This window comes from Python bivittatus, unplaced genomic scaffold, assembly GCF_059951505.1.
Source record: "Python bivittatus isolate LINGU-HERP-01145 unplaced genomic scaffold, Pbiv_v1 ctg000840_np1212, whole genome shotgun sequence".
NCBI classification, from domain to species: Eukaryota; Metazoa; Chordata; class Lepidosauria; order Squamata; family Pythonidae; genus Python; species Python bivittatus.
Window position 1 is genome coordinate 10,242,274 of NW_028277113.1, and position 18,806 is coordinate 10,261,079.

The 18,806-nt window shown below is 39.4% G+C and overlaps 1 protein-coding gene across 1 annotated transcript in view; it reads left to right on the forward strand.

Annotated features, from left to right (window-relative positions):
* The window catches only part of PHLPP1 (PH domain and leucine rich repeat protein phosphatase 1), a 162,464-nt gene that overhangs the window by 140,953 nt on the left and 2,705 nt on the right, over positions 1–18,806 (forward strand). The window contains exons 13-16 of the mRNA XM_088130885.1: positions 1,606–1,736; positions 7,173–7,277; positions 13,446–13,640; positions 16,068–16,296. Coding sequence (XP_087987011.1) covers positions 1,606–1,736; positions 7,173–7,277; positions 13,446–13,640; positions 16,068–16,296 — 660 coding nt within the window. The remainder of the gene's footprint in view (positions 1–1,605; positions 1,737–7,172; positions 7,278–13,445; positions 13,641–16,067; positions 16,297–18,806) is intronic.

Consider the following 18,806-nt stretch of genomic DNA (forward strand, 5'->3'; position numbering starts at 1 on the left):
TTCAGAGCACTAATGGATGTTTGAGATACTGGTATTGCAACTGGAGCTGTGTGTGAGAGGGAGAGAATGAAGCAATGTTGAAAGTTGTAAAGTGAGATATTTTACATCAATACTTTGGCTAGGAATAGTTATTCCATCTTCCTCAAGATGTCAAGTCACCTTTTTGCTCCAAATTGGCCATGTGAGATGAGCACTGCTACTTTTGTGTAGTTTTGTGCATTTCTATAACCAAAGCATACATCTCTGTGGTTGAAACAAAAGGGTTCTGTGCATCACACACTGTGCTGTCCCAAGGTTAAAAAAAATTTTTTTTGCTATGTTGAGAATGGTGTTTATTCTCTTATCTTTCCAATTTGTGTGCCAAGTGCTCTGCTTTTCCAGATTTTTCTCACAATGTCCTGTTACTCTGAACACTATGCATAAGTTAAAATTCAGTAAAATTCTCTGCTGTGCAAGGAAGTGATTTTTAGACTTTTAATAATTCATATGATCTATCCCTGTCATCCTTTCCTTCCTATTACTCTACTCCCAGTACTAGATGGACTGTATATTATAATATCTTTGGCAGTATTCCAGTTCATTGCCATTCATTATCTATTCTTTTGTGACATCTTAAAACTTTATTTAATTTTCAGTGGAGGCTACATTCTGAAATTGATTTTAAATGCCCTTTTAAATTCCTAACATGCTCTGTATTAAAGGCTGGTGATGAATAATAACCACTCTGTCAGAATTATGACAATTCCCTGTCCACAAATGGCTCCCAATCTATGTATTTATAAAATTACTTTTAATTAAAACTCACTTAACACTGACGGGCTCCATTAGCTTAAGGATAATAAGTACCCTCTTAATGCAGACAGTAGACAAATCACTACTCATTCTGCAACAAACATGGAGGTTATTTAATGAAGCATAAAGTTAAGAAAAGTTACAAAATTAAATTAGGCTCACTCAGAGTCGCTAAATAGTGTTCAACCTTTCAGGTTTTTCAGAAATCCAGAAAGCAGATGGAGAAGAAAGGAAAAAATACAACTGATATCCAGTCATGAACATTAGTTAGAATATCAATTGCTCTCTGCTTTATTTTTTAACAACATTTTATGATGGTATGTTAGATTAAAGGAGGATTACTTCAAGGAATGTGTATATAATCAGGTCTTGTGCTCTGTTGAGGCCATTGTGAAATTTTCTCAATTAAGGGCGGTGGAGGAGGTTGGCTTAATTCTCTCAAACGGCAGGAGAGGGCTCTGAGCTCTGCTACTTCAGACTGCAGCTGCATATTTACCTGGGTTGCTCCCTCTGCTAAATGACAACCAGCATACTTACCCACAGGAAGTGAGATATTAAGGAAGAAAGTTTATCCTACATTCCTGATTCATGCAGTAATTTTCTCAGTAGTGAAGTTCCCAAGCTGTGGAGTGTTCCATTACCTGTGCTCCCACCTGTGGTCTGAAATAGTACAGTCCAGACCTGGGTTTGTTACTTCGTATGTTATTTGTGATAGTTGGACCTTCGATTTCTTATGATAGTCTGCTTAACAAGAAGGCATCTGTTTTCTGAAGTCTGTGGTCTGCTTATTTTCTCTTTCCCCTCCTTATTCAGTGTGTGGACCTGAGCTGTAATGAGCTGAGTGAAATCACGTTACCTGAAACCTTGCCTCTGAAGCTGCAGGAACTAGACCTGACTGGAAACCCCAGACTCGTTCTGGATCACAAAACCTTGGAGCTGCTGAAGTAAGGAACCGTCCATGTTATTACACAGTAGGCAAAAGGGTACATGGTGCACATAGGGAAAAGTGTTTGTTATATAAACATCAGGTGCCCATAATTTTTTAAAAAATGAATATGTTAGGGAGGGTTGTTTGTCTCTTGGAACTCAGTAAATAACTGGTTTGGTGAATAAGAGCAGAGGGCCCAGTTCTTACTCTTTAATGGTTCCTATTTGTTCTTGTCTAAGTTCACCTCCTTCCACCCTGACAATGGTTTCTTTTTGCTTCACACCTTCTCACCTCCATTCTGAAGATGGATAGCAATTGCCCCCCACCCCCACCCTTCCAAGCAGAGTATCAAGAAGCAGAAGCAAAAGGTCCTATTTTTTAACTTTTCTCACCTCCTACTCATTCCTGGTTCTGTTCATGTCAGTCTTTTGTCAGGTAAGTTGAGAGAGTGACCAGCTCCCAAGGTCACCCAGTGAGTTTCCTAGTTGGAGGTTTGAACAACGATCACATCTCCTTGCTCCTGTTTTGCCATGCTGAATGCTCCAAGCCCTCAACTTTGTTTCTTGGCTTATGATACAAGTGGCTGCTGCCTATCCCTATATACTGAAGAATTAAGGGAAACAAAATGGCTTGTGCCCTACAAAGTGGTTATATATTGACATATTTATAAGCCTTACTTATATCTCCCTCTATCCTATTCCCTATTTTTGCATACATTTTTCAGCTAAGTCTGTCAGTCCTGAAAATGTCAAGTTGCTTATGTTAGTTGAAGGTTCTTATTTACACAACATGTATTCTTTTTTTACACATACTTATATGGAAATAAACCTCTTTATGAAATATTTATTTGTGAAATATTGAAAGATCTGCTATTTTCAGCAAAAAGACTTCTTCCCTTATGACTTTCAAATATAGTGTGACCTGAATTTGCTGACTCACGACTTTGAGGCTTGTCACGATCAAAGTTCTCCTTTAGTAAACTTTATTTCCACTATATCTGCACAAGGAAATAATTGTGTGGCTTTTGAATGCATTCTTGAATTGCACAATAGCTTCCTTGTGTCATTGTCATATTGCTGTAAAGATTCCTGCTTCTTGTCTTTCTCTAACTGCTCAGTCTTCAGTGGCCCTGGTAAACCCCAGGTTCCAAAGGATGAAATTGTCAGCAAATGTATACCTATCACTTTTAAAAGAGTCTTGTCAGAGATCACTTTCCTCATTCTTTGTAAATCTCCACATTGCTTTTTAGTCACTTTATGAACTTGTATAAACACATCCTGTATGAATTAGTTAATGCAATATTGTTGCCCAGAACAGAGTCTTTCTACTTAATTCACTAAGTATCTTCGGACACTTCTGGAAAGTGCACTCCTTTTGCCAAACCCGTTGAAGCCCAGCTGTTGGCATACTGTGCTGCCTGCCAGCAGTTAATTATACCCTGCTTCCAGTTCAGGGCCTAGACAACACACCATTTTTACATAGGATTCTGTCATGCAAGCCATGCAGAAAAGAGTCTATCTTGACATGCATTTCACCTAGGTTCTGCATGACCAAGTTAAACAGGCTTTAGCCAGATCTGCTCAAACCCCTTCTCATTCTTCATGTTGGAACCACTAGGAGAGGAAAGACAAACCCATCCTGAGTGATATGTTTTTCCATGTTTATGTTTGTTTTTTTCATCTCATATTGATGTGATGGGGAAAGAACTATCCAGTGACTCAAGGAGATGCAGTGTCCCTAAGTTACTAGGTAGCTCACCACCCAGAAGTGGAGATGAGGGAAGGGGGGAGGGGAGGGGAGAAAATTTGGAAGGCCTCATGTCAAAAGAGTTGCCTGTTTTTGAAGGAACATTCTTCAGATGGTATTATCCCCAGCCAACATGTCAAGTGGACAGGATTGATGGAAGCTATGATCTAGAACAGGAATGATCAACCTTTTTAGTTTAGGGTATGTTTTTGAGCACTTTTCCAAAATGACTTCTAGAAATACAGTGGGGCAAAAAAGTATTTAGTCAGCCACCAATTGTGCAAGTTCTCCCACTTAAAAAGATGAGAGAGGCCTGTAATTTTCATCATAGGTATACCTCAACTATGAGAGACAAAATGGGGAAAAAAATCCAGAAAATCACATTGTCTGATTTTTAAAGAATTTATTTGCAAATCATGGTGGAAAATAAGTATTTGGTCAATATCAAAAGTTCATCTCAATACTTTGTTATATATCCTTTGTTGGCAATGACAGAGGTCAAACGTTTTCTGTAAGTCTTCACAAGGTTTTCACACACTGTTGCTGGTATTTTGGCCCATTCCTCCATGCAGATCTCCTCTAGAGCAGTGATGTTTTGGGGCTGTCGCTGGGCAACACGGACTTTCAACTCCCTCCAAAGGTTTTCCATGGGGTTGAGATCTGGAGACTGGCTAGGCCACTCCAGGACCTTGAAATGCTTCTTACGAAGCCACTCCTTCGTTGCCCGGGCGGTGTGTTTGGGATCATTGTCATGCTGAAAGACCCAGCCACGTTTCATCTTCAATGCCCTTGCTGATGGAAGGAGGTGTTCACTCAAAATCTCACGATACATGGCCCCATTCATTCTTTCCTTTACACGGATCAGTCGTCCTGGTCCCTTTGCAGAAAAACAGCCCCAAAGCATGATGTTTCCACCCCCATGCTTCACAGTAGGTATGGTGTTCTTTGGATGCAACTCAGCATTCTCTCTCCTCCAAACACGACGAGTTGAGTTTAGACCAAAACATTCTACTTTGGTTTCATCTGACCATATGACATTCTCCCAATCCTCTTCTGGATCATCCAAATGCTCTCTAGCAAACTTCAGACGGGCCCAGACATGTACTGGCTTAACCAGGGGGACACGTCTGGCACTGCAGGATTTGAGTCCCTGGCATCGTAGTGTGTTACTGATGGTAGCCTTTGTTACTTTGGTCCCAGCTCTCTGCAGGTCATTCACTAGGTCCCCCCATATGGTTCTGGGATTTTTGCTCACCGTTCTTGTGATCATTTTGACCCCACGGGGTGAGATCTTGCGTGGAGCCCCAGATCGAGGGAGATTATCAGTGGTCTTGTATGTCTTCCACTTTCTAATTATTGCTCCTACAGTTGATTTCTTCACACCAAGCTGCTTGCCTATTGCAGATTCAGTCTTCCCAGCCTGGTGCAGGTCTACAATTTTGTTTCTGGTGTCCTTCAACAGCTCTTTGGTCTTGGCCATAGTGGAATTTGGAGTGTGACTGTTTGAGGTTGTGGACAGGTGTCTTTTATACTGATAACAAGGTCAAACAGGTGCCATTACTACAGGTAATAGTGGAGGACAGAGGAGCCTCTTAAAGAAGTAGTTACAGGTCTGTGAGAGCCAGACCTCTTGCTTGTTTGTAGGTGACCAAATATTTATTTTCCACCATGATTTGCAAATAAATTCTTTAAAAATCAGACAATGTGATTTTCTGGATTTTTCCCCCCATTTTGTCTCTCATAGTTGAGGTATACCTATGATGAAAATTACAGGCCTCTCTCATCTTTTTAAGTGGGAGAACTTGCACAATTGGTGGCTGACTAAATACTTTTTTGCCCCACTGTAAGCTTGATTAACAAGGAGCACATTAACAATATTAGGGGAATGCAAAACATTTTCATTTTGAAAAGTTTTAAGAGCAGCGTTTTAAGAAAGTCCTGGCTTAAGTGCTTAATTGCTGATTTTAATATAACATGGGATGCTTTGGGTGTTTTTTGTTTGAGCTCATAGCAGACAAGTTCCAAGCTTGGAATATTCTTTTGAGCTTGAGACTTGCTCAAAATGCTTGAAACAGGATGTTTGTCACTTGAGACAAGACATTTTGTGAAATTTGGGGGCAGGAGTGCACACTTCTCAACCAACAGCAGCAGCATCTCATCATTTATTTCTAAGTACTGTAAAGCTTCACACTTACCATCTAACATGGTGAGTAGATAGCAAGTCACAGAGAGTCCCCCAGTAGGACTTGTGTAGCTCACAGAGTGGACAGAAGGACGAATGTTCAGATCCTTTCAGAGAAGTGTTTTGTTGGTTTAGAGTCTTCAGGGGCAAAGTGCTTTAAATACCCTATGTTTCCCCCAGATTGGGGTATATTGTTTTGTAATTGTCCAAACTGAAAAAAGTTGGGCCAGAAAAGTTTGTCACAACTCACTCTGCTGATGTCATTATCATGCCCTCTATGCCCACAGGTAGGGCATAAGAACAAAGTATGGCCTTCTAGCTGAACAAGGTTAGCTGTGCTTGATCTAAAACAACATGTTACATAGGAAAGAAAGGAGTGATGGAGGACAAGGAAAATATGAATACCCGTGATCCTTAATCTCCCCTTCTGCTGGCTGTTCCACGCTCATGGAATTGACTTCTTAGGGAAACTGACGGTGGCCCTGCTTACTTTCTTTCAATAGCGGGAAGCCACACTAGAGGGCTGGTAGGAATGCGTTATAGAACTTTAAGAGAGGCTCCCAGTACAGAACTGCAGCCTAATCAGGTTAAGTTATGCTAAGCTAAACTGTCTTTGGAGATACACACAAACAACAGTGTCTTCTCTTGCCCTTCCTCAGGTGTTTGCACTGAATGCTTCATTAACTTTTGGCATGCCCTTGCTCATGTTACTTAGCTGAGTTATTTGCCGCCTTTGGATAGCTCATCATGAATCCTGAACTAAGTATTATTTATAAAAGTGCTTATATTGAATTATATATCAGCAGCAGCAGCAACCAAATCTGCAATAGTCATCCATTTATATAAAACGGGTTAAAGTTACCTGCTTTGTTTTGCTCTCCTTTTTTATAAATATGGTTTATAAAAATAAGCATTGTTTCATTCAGCCTGTGTTTAAACAATTCAAGGGGCCTTTGTGTGGGGTGGCGCCTAAATTCAAGACAAGTGTGTGGGTGACGTTGACCACAGAAGTTGCTCATGGGGGAAGAGAAATGCACACACATATATACACCTACATAAATACACACGCACGCACACACACACAAGTATACAAGACTGGATGAATACAAGTTAAATACTTCCACTGAAAAATAGATCCAAAAATTAGTGAAATGCTGGAACTAAACGCAATTATTCCAGAAAGCGTGGGAGGGAAAACTAATTTCATCTGTGCGTAGCCATTTATTTTTTGTAATACCCTATTCAGGCAACTAATTAACTTACCTTATTATTAACATTTCTAAGTTTCTTTTTTGACATATTTGACAACATATTTTTGGAAAAGCAGAGTAAAGAATATAGTGACTATTAAATTATTGTTTTTCTGGCTGTATTCAGGGACGCATCATTGCTACGTTAAATACATTCTTGCATAGCAATTTAAAATACGGCGTATATAAATGACACAAGATTGGCAAAAGGTATGGAACTGCTTCCTTTTCGTTTGAAACATTGATACTTTAGCATTTTTGTTTCTCTTTGTAGTAATATTCGTTGTTTCAAGATCGACCAGCCTTCTGCCGGAGATGCATCTGGAGCCCCAGCGGTGTGGAGCCACGGTTACACTGAGGCATCTGGAGTTAAGAATAAGTAAGCCATTCAAATCACTTGCAAGGCTGTTTAGCTTGACTTTCCCCTGATCAGTATACTCACATGCATGGGAGGGGGCACTTCTGCTGGATCTAGCTTAACCATGACGTTGGATATGCTACTGAACAGCAAGATCTGGAGGAATGGTAAATGTAGCGCTCAGCAGTCTTTTCAGGCAGCAGGCACCATTGTAAAAACTCAGGGGTGCAGAATAAACAAGTATGCTTATTAAAATAAAAAATATTTTTAATTAAAAATTTGTTTAATCTTACATTCTCACAAGGGGTGTGTGTGTGTGTATAAATGGGAAGGTCAGTGGGAGCCATCTGGTGGTGTCCTAAAGGCTATGCTGCCATCCCCTCTCTTCTCTCCATGTAAAAGCACTCTCCCAAGCCTAGAGCTGTAGTTTTACGGCAGGCCATACAAAATTTTTCAGAATGAAATAGTGCGCTGGGCAAGGCCAAGTCAAAAAGTGATAAATGAATAAAGTAAAAAATGTATTTGACATACATTCAGTTAAGCTTAATATTGACATGAATATAATGGCTTTCCGTGTATTCATTTTTTTCCTGCTGTCATATAAAAAATATACAATTCTGCAGCCCCTGTTGGGGGGGGCGGCTAGAGTATTGGCTTGTACATTCCTGTTAGAGGGAGGACCAGTTAAGCTGCTTTGAAGTCACTTACAACTTGGCACAGCTACCGTTCCTCACATTCTTTGCTAGGGAGCTATTTTTAACCCAGCTGTGGCAAAACTGAGAAATTCCAGGCCTACCGACACCAGTGTCTCTTCTTCAAGAGTGCCCCTTTTCCTTTCTAAAAGCTGCATGGATTATTTATTCTTATCTATTATGTTTCCTACCCTATGCAATGTTTCTGGCAGCTTTAACAGATATGGCTTCCCCAGCACTGCCCTATAGTCAAATAAGTCACATCAAGCACTTTGGGGGTTTTGTTTTTTGCTACTGATCCAAATTAAAATATGGCAAGCCTTTGAGGATATGTTGGTTTTGAAATGTACAGTGAATGACTGAAATGGGCTAGGGGGGCTTACTGTCCCTCTCTGTACGTTAAAGGGACTGGAGAAAGAGGATTCCCTCTCTAACTACAGAGTGGTGAATCCTTGCATGTGCCTGTCTTAACATAGATAAGGAGAGTGCGTTGGGCAGGGATATGGTAGTTTTGAGTAGGTGCTGTGAAATTTCACTCAACGTTTGATTTACAAAAGTTAAATCTTTTGGAACTCAACAATTCTGCTGTATTCTGAAAATGAGGAATGGCTTCTTATGAGTTCCAGTTCACTACAGTTACTGCTGTAAAACCCTCAGATGCAAATTATACATAATTTCTATTTATAATGCTCCATTTGGGGACTGGTTCCCAGTGTTACATTTGTACTGCTTTGGTATAGCATGGAAATCCTCTTAAAAATCCACTGCAGAAAAGGCTTGTTTCCATTTGGGTTCTCTCCTATCTGAATCTCCCAGAGTTGATGCAGCCAATTATAGTGGTACCTCGGGTCATGAACTTAATTCGTTCCGCAACTCTAGTTGCGACCCGAATTGGTTGCGACCCGAATCAAATTTTCCCATAAGGTTCAATGTAAATACAGTTAATCCGTTCTGAACCATATGAATTTTTTTTAAAACCACAAAAATATGAAACAAAGTACAGTACAGTACAAAGAGAGAGAACACTAACCTTGCTCGAGGCAACTTCTGGCGTGGAGGACAGGAAGGCGAGTGGGGAGGCAGTTATTGTTTGGAGGGAGAGTCCCCCTCCCTACAGGAAGCCACGACCACGTGTCACAGCAGGGAAAATGGCTGCGGATCCTGTTCGTCACCCGATGCGGAGTTCGCGAATGGAAGCAAAATTTTGCGAACGGTGCTGTTCATGTCCCAAATTGTTCGTGAACAGAAGTGTTTGTGACCCGAGGTACCACTATATATATATTGTAAACTCTCGATCTAACTGATCTGGGGGGAAGGAGTGTCCGTTAAAGCTGAATGTCTCTTAAATGGCAGATGAGGTTCTTTGTGTCCCAAAATACGTTCATACGTGAGAAAACATACCTTACTAAGTTGCTGCTGCCGAGATGCTAGGTTTTGTTGAGAATGATATGGATATTGGTTTGAAGAAAGTGTCCAGTGTAACTGAGTCTTGGAAGCAGGTATCTCCCCCCCTCCACCCCACAAAAAACACAGATATGGGAGTAAGAAGGCTGGACATCATGATCAGATATAGAGTTGATAAAAGCTGTTACATTTTTGAGACAGGATCTCTTTTTCACCCCCTTTGAGGCTATGATTGATTAAATTACAGTATTTACAAAATGTTTACAAAAACCTTAGGAAATATAGTGTCCCAAGCACCAGCACATGTGAAAGATGCCAAAATTGCATCTAACATCACGGAGTATGGTACTTTTTTAATGCACGTGCAGAAGACATAATGCTTACATATGGGCAGAAGCAGCGACCATTGTTCAGATTGCTTTGCCAGACAACAGACTTTTATCCTTTGTTTGAAGTGAGATCCAAAATCACAGTTTGCCTGTTAATGTCTGAAGTCTGCTGAATTGAAGTCTTTAAAACTGAGGGCTTACAAAATCAGTGTATTGGCTTAAATGAAAAGTAGAGGGAAAAAAAGAGCTCCTCCCCTCAAAGTCTTACTTTTGAACAAGATCCAGTTTACGATGGTAGAATATTTGTGACAGATGCATATTTGTGTTCACAACATAAATGATATCAAGAGAAGTTTTCTCCCATGTATCCATCTCTTGGCTAAGGAGGGATCCTTCCACTATCTCTGCTCAGCCTAAAACAGTGTTGTCCAAACTTGGCCACTTTAAGATGAGTGGACTTCAACTCCCAGAATTCCCCAGCCACCCTGGGGAAGTTTGGACAACACTGGCCTAATATATACTCCATTGATTCACATTACCTCTTAATGCAGTCTCCTCCAAACAATTCCCATGCATGCCGTTGAGGATAATAGGAATGAAGCCCTCTAAGGAGATGCCTGATAGAGGAAGGCTATATCCCGTCTTTCACTGAAGCTAAATTTTGACACACATCTTACCTTGATGCAGAATTCAAGTACACTATTGTTGACATCTCATTCTGATTTTATTATGGTGATTTTGATTACTTTCTGCTTATCCAATCAGTGATAGTGAGATAATGGGCATAGGGCAGTGTTGTCCAAACTTGGCCACTTTAAGATGAGTGGAGTTGAACTCCCAGAATTCCCCAGCCAGCCATGCTGGGGAATTCTGGGAGTTGAAGTCCACTCATCTTAAAGTGGCCAAGTTTGGATAACACTGGCATAGGGAGAAGGATATAACATGTCTGCATGGCATGTTCCTTGTTTTGGCCATCTTATCTGTAAAAGCATCTGTGGCAGTCAGTCTCAGCCAAGAGGCTTAGCTGAGAAGTTGGTCTTCACTGCCTCAGAGTTATAGCTAAGTGATTTTGTTGCTCAACATGTATAAATGTCCTTCCTAGTGAAGCTGATTAACCATGGTCCCACCAGTATTATTTGTTCTTACAGTGCCAATCAGAGGCCAAAGCAAAAGACTACAAGCAGGATACAGGCACACTAGTACATCCCCACTCATGTTTTCTGGACATTGACACTTAAACATGCCATCTCCATTACTGTAAAATACCTTGAGTCTTGGTAGTAATGAATATGAAATATTGACAATCTTTAAATTATACATATTCTCTCTTCATTTTAACCTTGTAAATACCTGGGTGCCAGTAGAGGCTGTGTGATGTTTGTTGCCTTGGTAGCAAGTTATTCTTGCTAAATGAAGTTCATATGTTGCATTAAGTCAGAATGTAGTTTGCTCGGTTTTTGGATTAGCTATCCCAGCCATTGAGATCTGTAAGCCATGGTTTATGGATTAGCGTATGTGAACCTGGCCAGTTGTGGTTTATTCCATAAATCATCGTTAAGCAAATCATGCATTAGTGCAATGTGTGAATCATGCCTATTTGCAGAGTCCTGCAGCCCAGGCATGTCACTCTCCATGCTGATTGAAATATTTTCAGTTTTCTGATCAAAACCATGAGCTGTTATCCTGGGGTTTCCTCATTTGTCATGTCCCCTTTCTGTAAGGATCTCTTCTGATTACTTCATTATGTTAACGAGCCTGTTTATCCTCCAAAGACTTATTGTGAGACATTTTTCTCTGGTACAAAAGGAAAGCTAATGACATGAAGCAAACAAATCCAAATGAACAAGGATGAGTTTTAAAGTAAATTGATGCCTGTACATGTGTTAAGAATGAATGCACTGTAAAAAAAATCTGGTACAGCTATGTGGCTGTGATTAAAAATTTATGTTCTGGGTTGTTTTTTTTTAAATCAATTCTGTGGCTTTTGTTCCCTGTCAAATTGAGCATAATGATATCCTACATTGCCTAATTCTGGGTTTGGTAGTCATCAGGAGTGGCAGTGAGTTAAACATTACACTCGGGCCTTAACCTCTGACAAGAAAATGCAAGGATGAGAAACTTGCTATTTTTTCTTTTAAAAGAACTCCAAGATTCTGAACTGAATTCTGTATTTGACAAATGCAGAGGTTTGACTTGCATGGACATCGCAGCATGACTTTGAGTTAGTCAATATTTCACTACCCCATGAGGATGTAAGGATAAAATGAGAAGGGTTTCTCCCTATAGGCTGCCTCAAATGCCTCAAGAAAAGGCAAAATATAAATATAATAATAAAGAATACAATTTATCCTCATTCATGATCATTATTGTTGCTGTATTTTTGCTACGCAAACTGGAGATTCCTAGATTTTGATTATTTTGAGACAAGCTCTTGTAGTGGCAGCACCCCAAATGTGGAACTGTTTCAGTTCCTTTATGTTTCATTTTAATCATTAGTGTTCTGTCGCTTGAACTTTTGACATTGTGCTCATGTCCTTTTTAATTTTAATAATGCTTTCAGTTGTTGCTTGATACGTTTTTATCCAGTGTTTTTTGTATGTTTTATTTTATAATTTTTTGTGGAATTCTTTAAATTATATTTCTCCCAACCACCTTTCAGGTAGAGGAAGGGTGCAAATTATATGTTGGATAATTTTTTTTTAAAGTTAGCAGAATAGAAGTAGAAGCCAAAAGAATCAAGTGTCAAGAGTTAAGGTGATTGGTTCGGCTGTCTATCTCTCTATCTCTCCGTCCATCCATCTGTCACAAATATATAAATGTTAAAAGAAGACTAACAATGATATTGGCATTCCAAAGAAAGAAATATCCAAGGAGGTTAATATAGTTTCTATTCCTTTTTCTTTTTCCTTCTCTTTTTTTCTTTTTCTCCTTCCTGTTTTTTGTTGGGTGGGGGGTGACACTGTAATTTCTCTTAAACCTTGCTGAACTATTTCTAATATGATGCTGGAAACTCAAGCCAATTACCAGTAAAATTGTAATCTGTTGAACATCTTAAAAAACAAGCAAATTTATACTTGGTACTAGGGCTTTAAGTTGGCCAGAAAGGTCAAACAGTAGTCACAGCCCTTGTACACAAGTCTAGAGGATGAATGTCATTTAAGTTATAATGTTTTTCTGTCCCTTCCATATATTGCTTTATATCAGGTAAGTTGTTGAATGGAAAAATAACTGAGTTAACAATCAGAAGTATAACTCTGTTCTGATGGAGCACATCTAGAAAAAATGTGTCTTGTCCTTTATGATTGTGGTGCTTTCATAATTAAATCCGATGGTGGCTTTCTTTTTGTATATTACGTGTTCTTAATATTAACACCCAATGCTTTTTTCTGTGTCATGCCAAAAAGAAATTATTATTGGTTCCGCAATGAAATACTGCATGGCGAAAAGGCCAATAGATTGATTTATTACTTGTATAATTGGCTTGGTGAGATAATAGGATATATGTTGATTTGCTTCCACCATAGAATTTTTTAGATGGATTCAGATTTTTTCAGCAAGCACTATATTCCCCATCTTGTTTCGGATTAAGACCCTTCTTTCCCAAATGAACTGCAAGAAATGTGAGAGCTTCTTATGTTAAGAGCTAGAAAATGTGGGAGTGAAAGTTGATGGCCCGATGATGGAGGTAGCTTTGTAGAAAATTGCCCTGTCAATTGCCCTCATGCTAAGCTGGCTTTGATTGTTCCACACTTTTTTTTGGACAGGCTGTGTGTGGCCGCTCTTTCTGCCAATAACTTCTGTGAGAACAGGGAGGCTCTCTATGGGGTCTTTGACGGAGACCGCAATGTGGAAATACCTTACCTTCTACAATGTACGATGAGTGATATCTTGGCAGAAGAGTTGCAGAAAACCAAGAACGAAGAGGAATACATGATCAACACTTTCATTGTAATGCAGAGGTTAGTTGTTACTGTATGTAATATTTGTAAGGATCAGCAAGGATCTGTTTTCCAATCCTGAAGATGTCCTCATTTTCTTTGCTATTTTGGGGGTTACTTTTCACTTGTACGTTTTCACATAAGACAAGAACTGACGTTCTTATGCACCATGACGGCTATGAATGTTGAAAATGGCTTACTAGTGACTCAGATCATTGATATATAGCCTAGTATTGTCTATTCTGACTGATTGCAGTTTTCAAGAACAATCTTTACCAGCTAATGTATTATTCTTTTAGCAGGGGATCCAGACTGAAACCTGGGACTTTCTACAGGTCTTCTGTCATTAAACAGAAATAAGGCTTTTCAAGAACATTTCCTGTGTGACTGGTTTAACCCCTTATCCTTTGCTCTCTCTGCAAAGACAGTCAAAATGATCACCATGTCCTGATTTTAGATCTCGGCTATTATACCTGCAGTTGTTGGTATTTGGAGAGGAATATTGGTGGCTTTAGCTTAGAGTTTTGGAAAGGGGTTTCCTTACAACTTTTCCCTCATTACTGTAAGAAAACTCTTAACAGAAGCAGCTTGAAAACTGGCTGCTTAGGAGATACATTCAGCATTTCCCATGTTTCAGTGGCGATAATAGGTGATAGTTAAGAGATTTGATTGCCTTTTCTAAACGTTTCTGCTTATACTTCAGCAAAATTTGGGGGATTCTCCAGATCAGTTTCAGATCAGTGAATCAGCACTGTGTTCCCCTTGAAATCGTGTTTTTAAAGTTAGCCTTTGGCTATAATTGGGGAAGGTTAATAATATAGTAAGCTCCCTTTAATTTGCCAGTGCTTAATTCCAAAAGTGAACTGGACAGAAGCTAGTGACCATTTTGCTAGAAACAATAATGACTTCGCTAGACTGCAGCCATTTCTATCTGCTGTTTTGTAGGCACAAAAATGATTTGGCTCTGGTGCTTTTCATGTACTAGTTGAAATGCTATTTGTCACAGCCCACTTCTTCCATTAAATTTCCTAAAGTCTCATATGAAAGCCTTTTAAAATATTATAAAAATAAAAACCATACATTTCTTCTTTTCTCCCTTAAAAAGAGAAAAAGCCTGTCTATATATAGATATATTGAATGTGATTAATTTTATTTATAACTACATAGCTCCATAGCAGCTCATTCAACTATTACCCCAGACTGAATAATCAAAAACAAATTGTTTAAATTATAGCCGGAAATGGCTTCCGGAAGAAGATAGATGGATTTTTATGCGTTATTTATATAGGCTTGACAATTCTGAGATGACCTGGAAACAGCCAGTTTTGGAGAAATGTACAGCTGAGAGGATGTAATTGATATGTGAGTTCAGACTTGATTGGGATATCATGCCAGTTTTCTGTGACCCTGTGCAGTCATGTTTATCATATCCAGTTGCTTTGAAAAGGGAATGCAAAACTAGAATGCCTTTCTTATTTTTCTTTTCTAATAGCTTGCTTACCCAGAAATGTTCTGGAGGAGGGGTGCGCAAAACATCAGAAATTTGAACCGTTTCAAACTTGGAACACTCATTTCAAGTGTGAAGTTGAGCCGTTTCAAGCCTGAAACCCTTCCAGAATTATTGAAGTGGCTGTTTTTCACTCAAACAGTATTTCAAATTTCAAAACTATTTCAATTCAATGCATTTTGTGCACCCCTGTTCTTGAGCTATTGGAATGTGAGGCCTTCCATTTTTCTGAGGGGAACTTGGACGTTTGCTTTGAGTTCTGTCTTAGGAATGTTGGAAGATACCTGGTATTGAATTGGCCTGTTTGCTTATGTAGCACAGTGTTGTCTCTATTCTGTGATCCTCCTAGCTGGAGGGCACCAGAATGGCTTTGGCTCTCTGGGGGTTCTGACGGAAGGCTTCCTATTTTTTACTAATCTATTCATTTCACTGGAGCAGTCAGGAAACCAATCAAGGAGTCACAAAAACTGCACTTGAGAGCTTTACCAATTAACTGTAAAATTCTCCTTCAGCTAAAGCTTCAACTCCTAGTGACTTCATGGACATAATGGCAAGAATATTTCCCCCTTCTGGAATTTAAAAAAAAAAAAAACTTCCAGTTGAGCCTACAGCCCTAGTATGTCCTGGTGGTCTCCCATCCAGTTACTAACAAGGCCCAACGCTGCTTAGCTTTTGAAAATCAGCCAAGGTCAACTACTGTTACCATCTGGCTGGGCACTAAACTATGGCCTGTTCTAAATTTTCTGTGAAAATCTCATCAGCAGCTCTAATAGAGTGCATCGGATTTGAGCTGTAGCTGTCTTAACTGCTTTCTGTGTATGAATTCCTCACTTTTTCTGTTGAATCTTGAAAATCAGTGTGTGGGTTGGCCTTGATTCTATATGCATGATCATTGTGTTTTCCCTTTTTAATTTCTTAATGTTGTTTTCTTGAAATTCCAGGAAGCTTGGAACTGCTGGGCAGAAACTTGGAGGCTCTGCTGTCCTTTGCCACATCAAACATGACCCATTAGATCCAGGTGGATGCTTCACATTAACCTCAGCCAATGTGGGGAAGTGCCAATCTGTTCTCTGCAGGAACGGGAAGCCCCTGCCTTTGTCTAGATCTTACATGATGAGCTGTGAGGAAGAGCTAAGGAGGATCAAGCAGCACAAGGCTATTATTACAGAAGTAAGAAACTGGGTTGCCAGGCCTGGCGAAGGAGGGAGGAATCGGGAATATACTGCAGGTTCTTCTTTGCCAATCTGTTTCAGAACCCTGCAGATAAAGCAGAATTTCCTCCTGTCATCTTGCCCATGTTCCAAACTTTAGTTGAAAGAGAATTGTTCTAAATGCATGCGTGTAACGCATATATATGTAACGCATATATATGCGTTATTTCAATTGGTAAGGCCGCCTCAACTCACAACTGACTCTGGGCAGCATATATTGAAAAATCTATATAATATCTTAAAAAATGGACAAAATTGAGCAAGAAGAGAAACCTCACATAAGAGGGAAAACACATATCACAACCCTCCCCCCCAAAAAACACACATCAAGTGGGCTTACTATCAAACTATCCCAGAATTTCAGGAAAAGCCAAGTTTTTGAAGATCACTGGATGGCTATCCTAAGAGAACTAGAAGGCAGAGTTTCCTAAAATGCTGTCACAGGCAGGAAATACAATGCCCATAATACTAATATCAAAGGTATCCTGCTCAAACCAAGAGTATTTTCTTCAGTTTCCACATTTCCACGGTTTATCACATTTTTAAAATTAAGGCATGCAAAGGTATCAAATATAAGACATTTCCTTCAGTTTTACTTTCCTCTCTCCCCCTTCCCACTTCCTTTTTCATATCTGGTCCAGTCTTAAACTAATACAGGATGTTAAAAATTCACTGATTTGATTTTTATATTTTATTTAAAGCTTAACCAAGCCAAAATTTGGGAATATGAATACCACTTGTAATTTAAAAAAAAACAGTGTTTTCCCTTTCTGATGTTAATCTTTTTCCCTGTGCGGAAATTACTTATCTAAAGAAGAAGTGTAATTGGGGCGTGTGAAAACACTTTTTCTGCAGAGCAGAAAACAAACAAGAGTCCAGGCACAATTCATTTCCTCTTGCAAGCTTCACGACTGAAGTAAATCTGCATTTTCCAAGCCTAGAAACGTAAGCATAGTAGGGCTGAAGAAAAGAAAGCCACAACTAGTAATTTTCCTTCTTTTAATGTTATGCAGTGCATGTGCCGCGTGTACATGTATGGTATGTTAAGCATTATTTGCAGAGTATCGGTTGCCATTAAGGTCCTTAATTCCTTGCTCAGGTAAGCAGTCTGTGGCCTCATTTTATGCACCTGGCATCACCGCCTTTTACTCACCAGGTACAGTTCTGTGAAAAAATATTTGCCCACTTTTGGGTTTTTTGGATTTTTGCATCTCTTTGCCACTGAATGTTATCAGGGCTTCACGCACATCCTACTAACGTACAAAGGGAGTCAGAATGAAGAAATCATTATGTGATGTTTATCTCATTACTTATGTCATCCAACATGCAGGGTGACAAAGTAAAAAAAGTAATTGTAACCCCCCCCCCCAGTTGAAATCAATACAGTTAAAGGGATAGCTAGGGCCAGTTATGTGAGTACTTCAGTAAACAATAAGAGCTGATTTGCTCTGTATGCACTGTATAAACACTGACTTCCTTCATCACAATGAAGTTCTTACTGTGTAGATTCCAGAGACATGTCATGTCCCGCTCAAAAGTCATTTCTGAAGACTTCCTTTTACAACATCATCTGTAAAGCTCAGGGCTGCACCGGTCCATAATCGGCATCATGTTTGTGAAATGGAGATGATTTAGGGCAATAGTGAATCTTCCCAAGAGTAACTATCCTAAAAAAAATCCTTCCAAGAGCACAGCATAAAATTGTCCAGGAAGTCACAGAGAATTCCAGAACAACATTCAAGGATCTGCTTGCTTCTCTGGCCATGGCTAAAGTGAGTGTTCATGATTCCGGCATTAGCAGGCAAAATGGGATTTGTGTGAAACTAGCAAAGGGAATGCCACGGCGCTTTCAGAGAACATTGATGCTCATTTCTAGTTTGTCAGAAACCATCTGGATCATTATCCAGACTTCTGTTGGAATATTTTATAGAAACGACAAAAATGGAACTTCACAGGTTAAATGTTTCACAGAAACCAAGTATTGCATTCTGATTGATTGACTGATCTGCCTCCTCAATCTCAACTCACTCTAGGTAGTATATATTAGTAGGACTCACAAGAAGTTGTGACAGCATTCAGTGTCAGAGATGCAAAAATTTTTCAAAGAACTGTAGTTGTTAAGCTGGTCAGTTGGCCAATTGTGGATTGTTGTTTTCCCACAAACCTACTGCCAACAGGTAGCTAGTAGAAGTGTGTGATACATTTCAAAATCAAAATGTTTTAAGCTCAGAAAGGGTCTTGTTCATGCTCAGAACATTTCCAGAAGAATTGAACATCAGAACACTTTTGGTAAAGTTGGAACAATCCTTGTAGAAGCAATTGTTTTGAGCGAAAAACAGGCATTTTGAACTCAGAATGTTTTGAATTTGAAAGGTTTTGCATACTCCAGATGTCAAAGATCTACAGAAAGGTTGGTAGGAGGAAAAGCGTTACAGTTTTAATCTGCCCGATGTCAGTCACTCTGCAGAT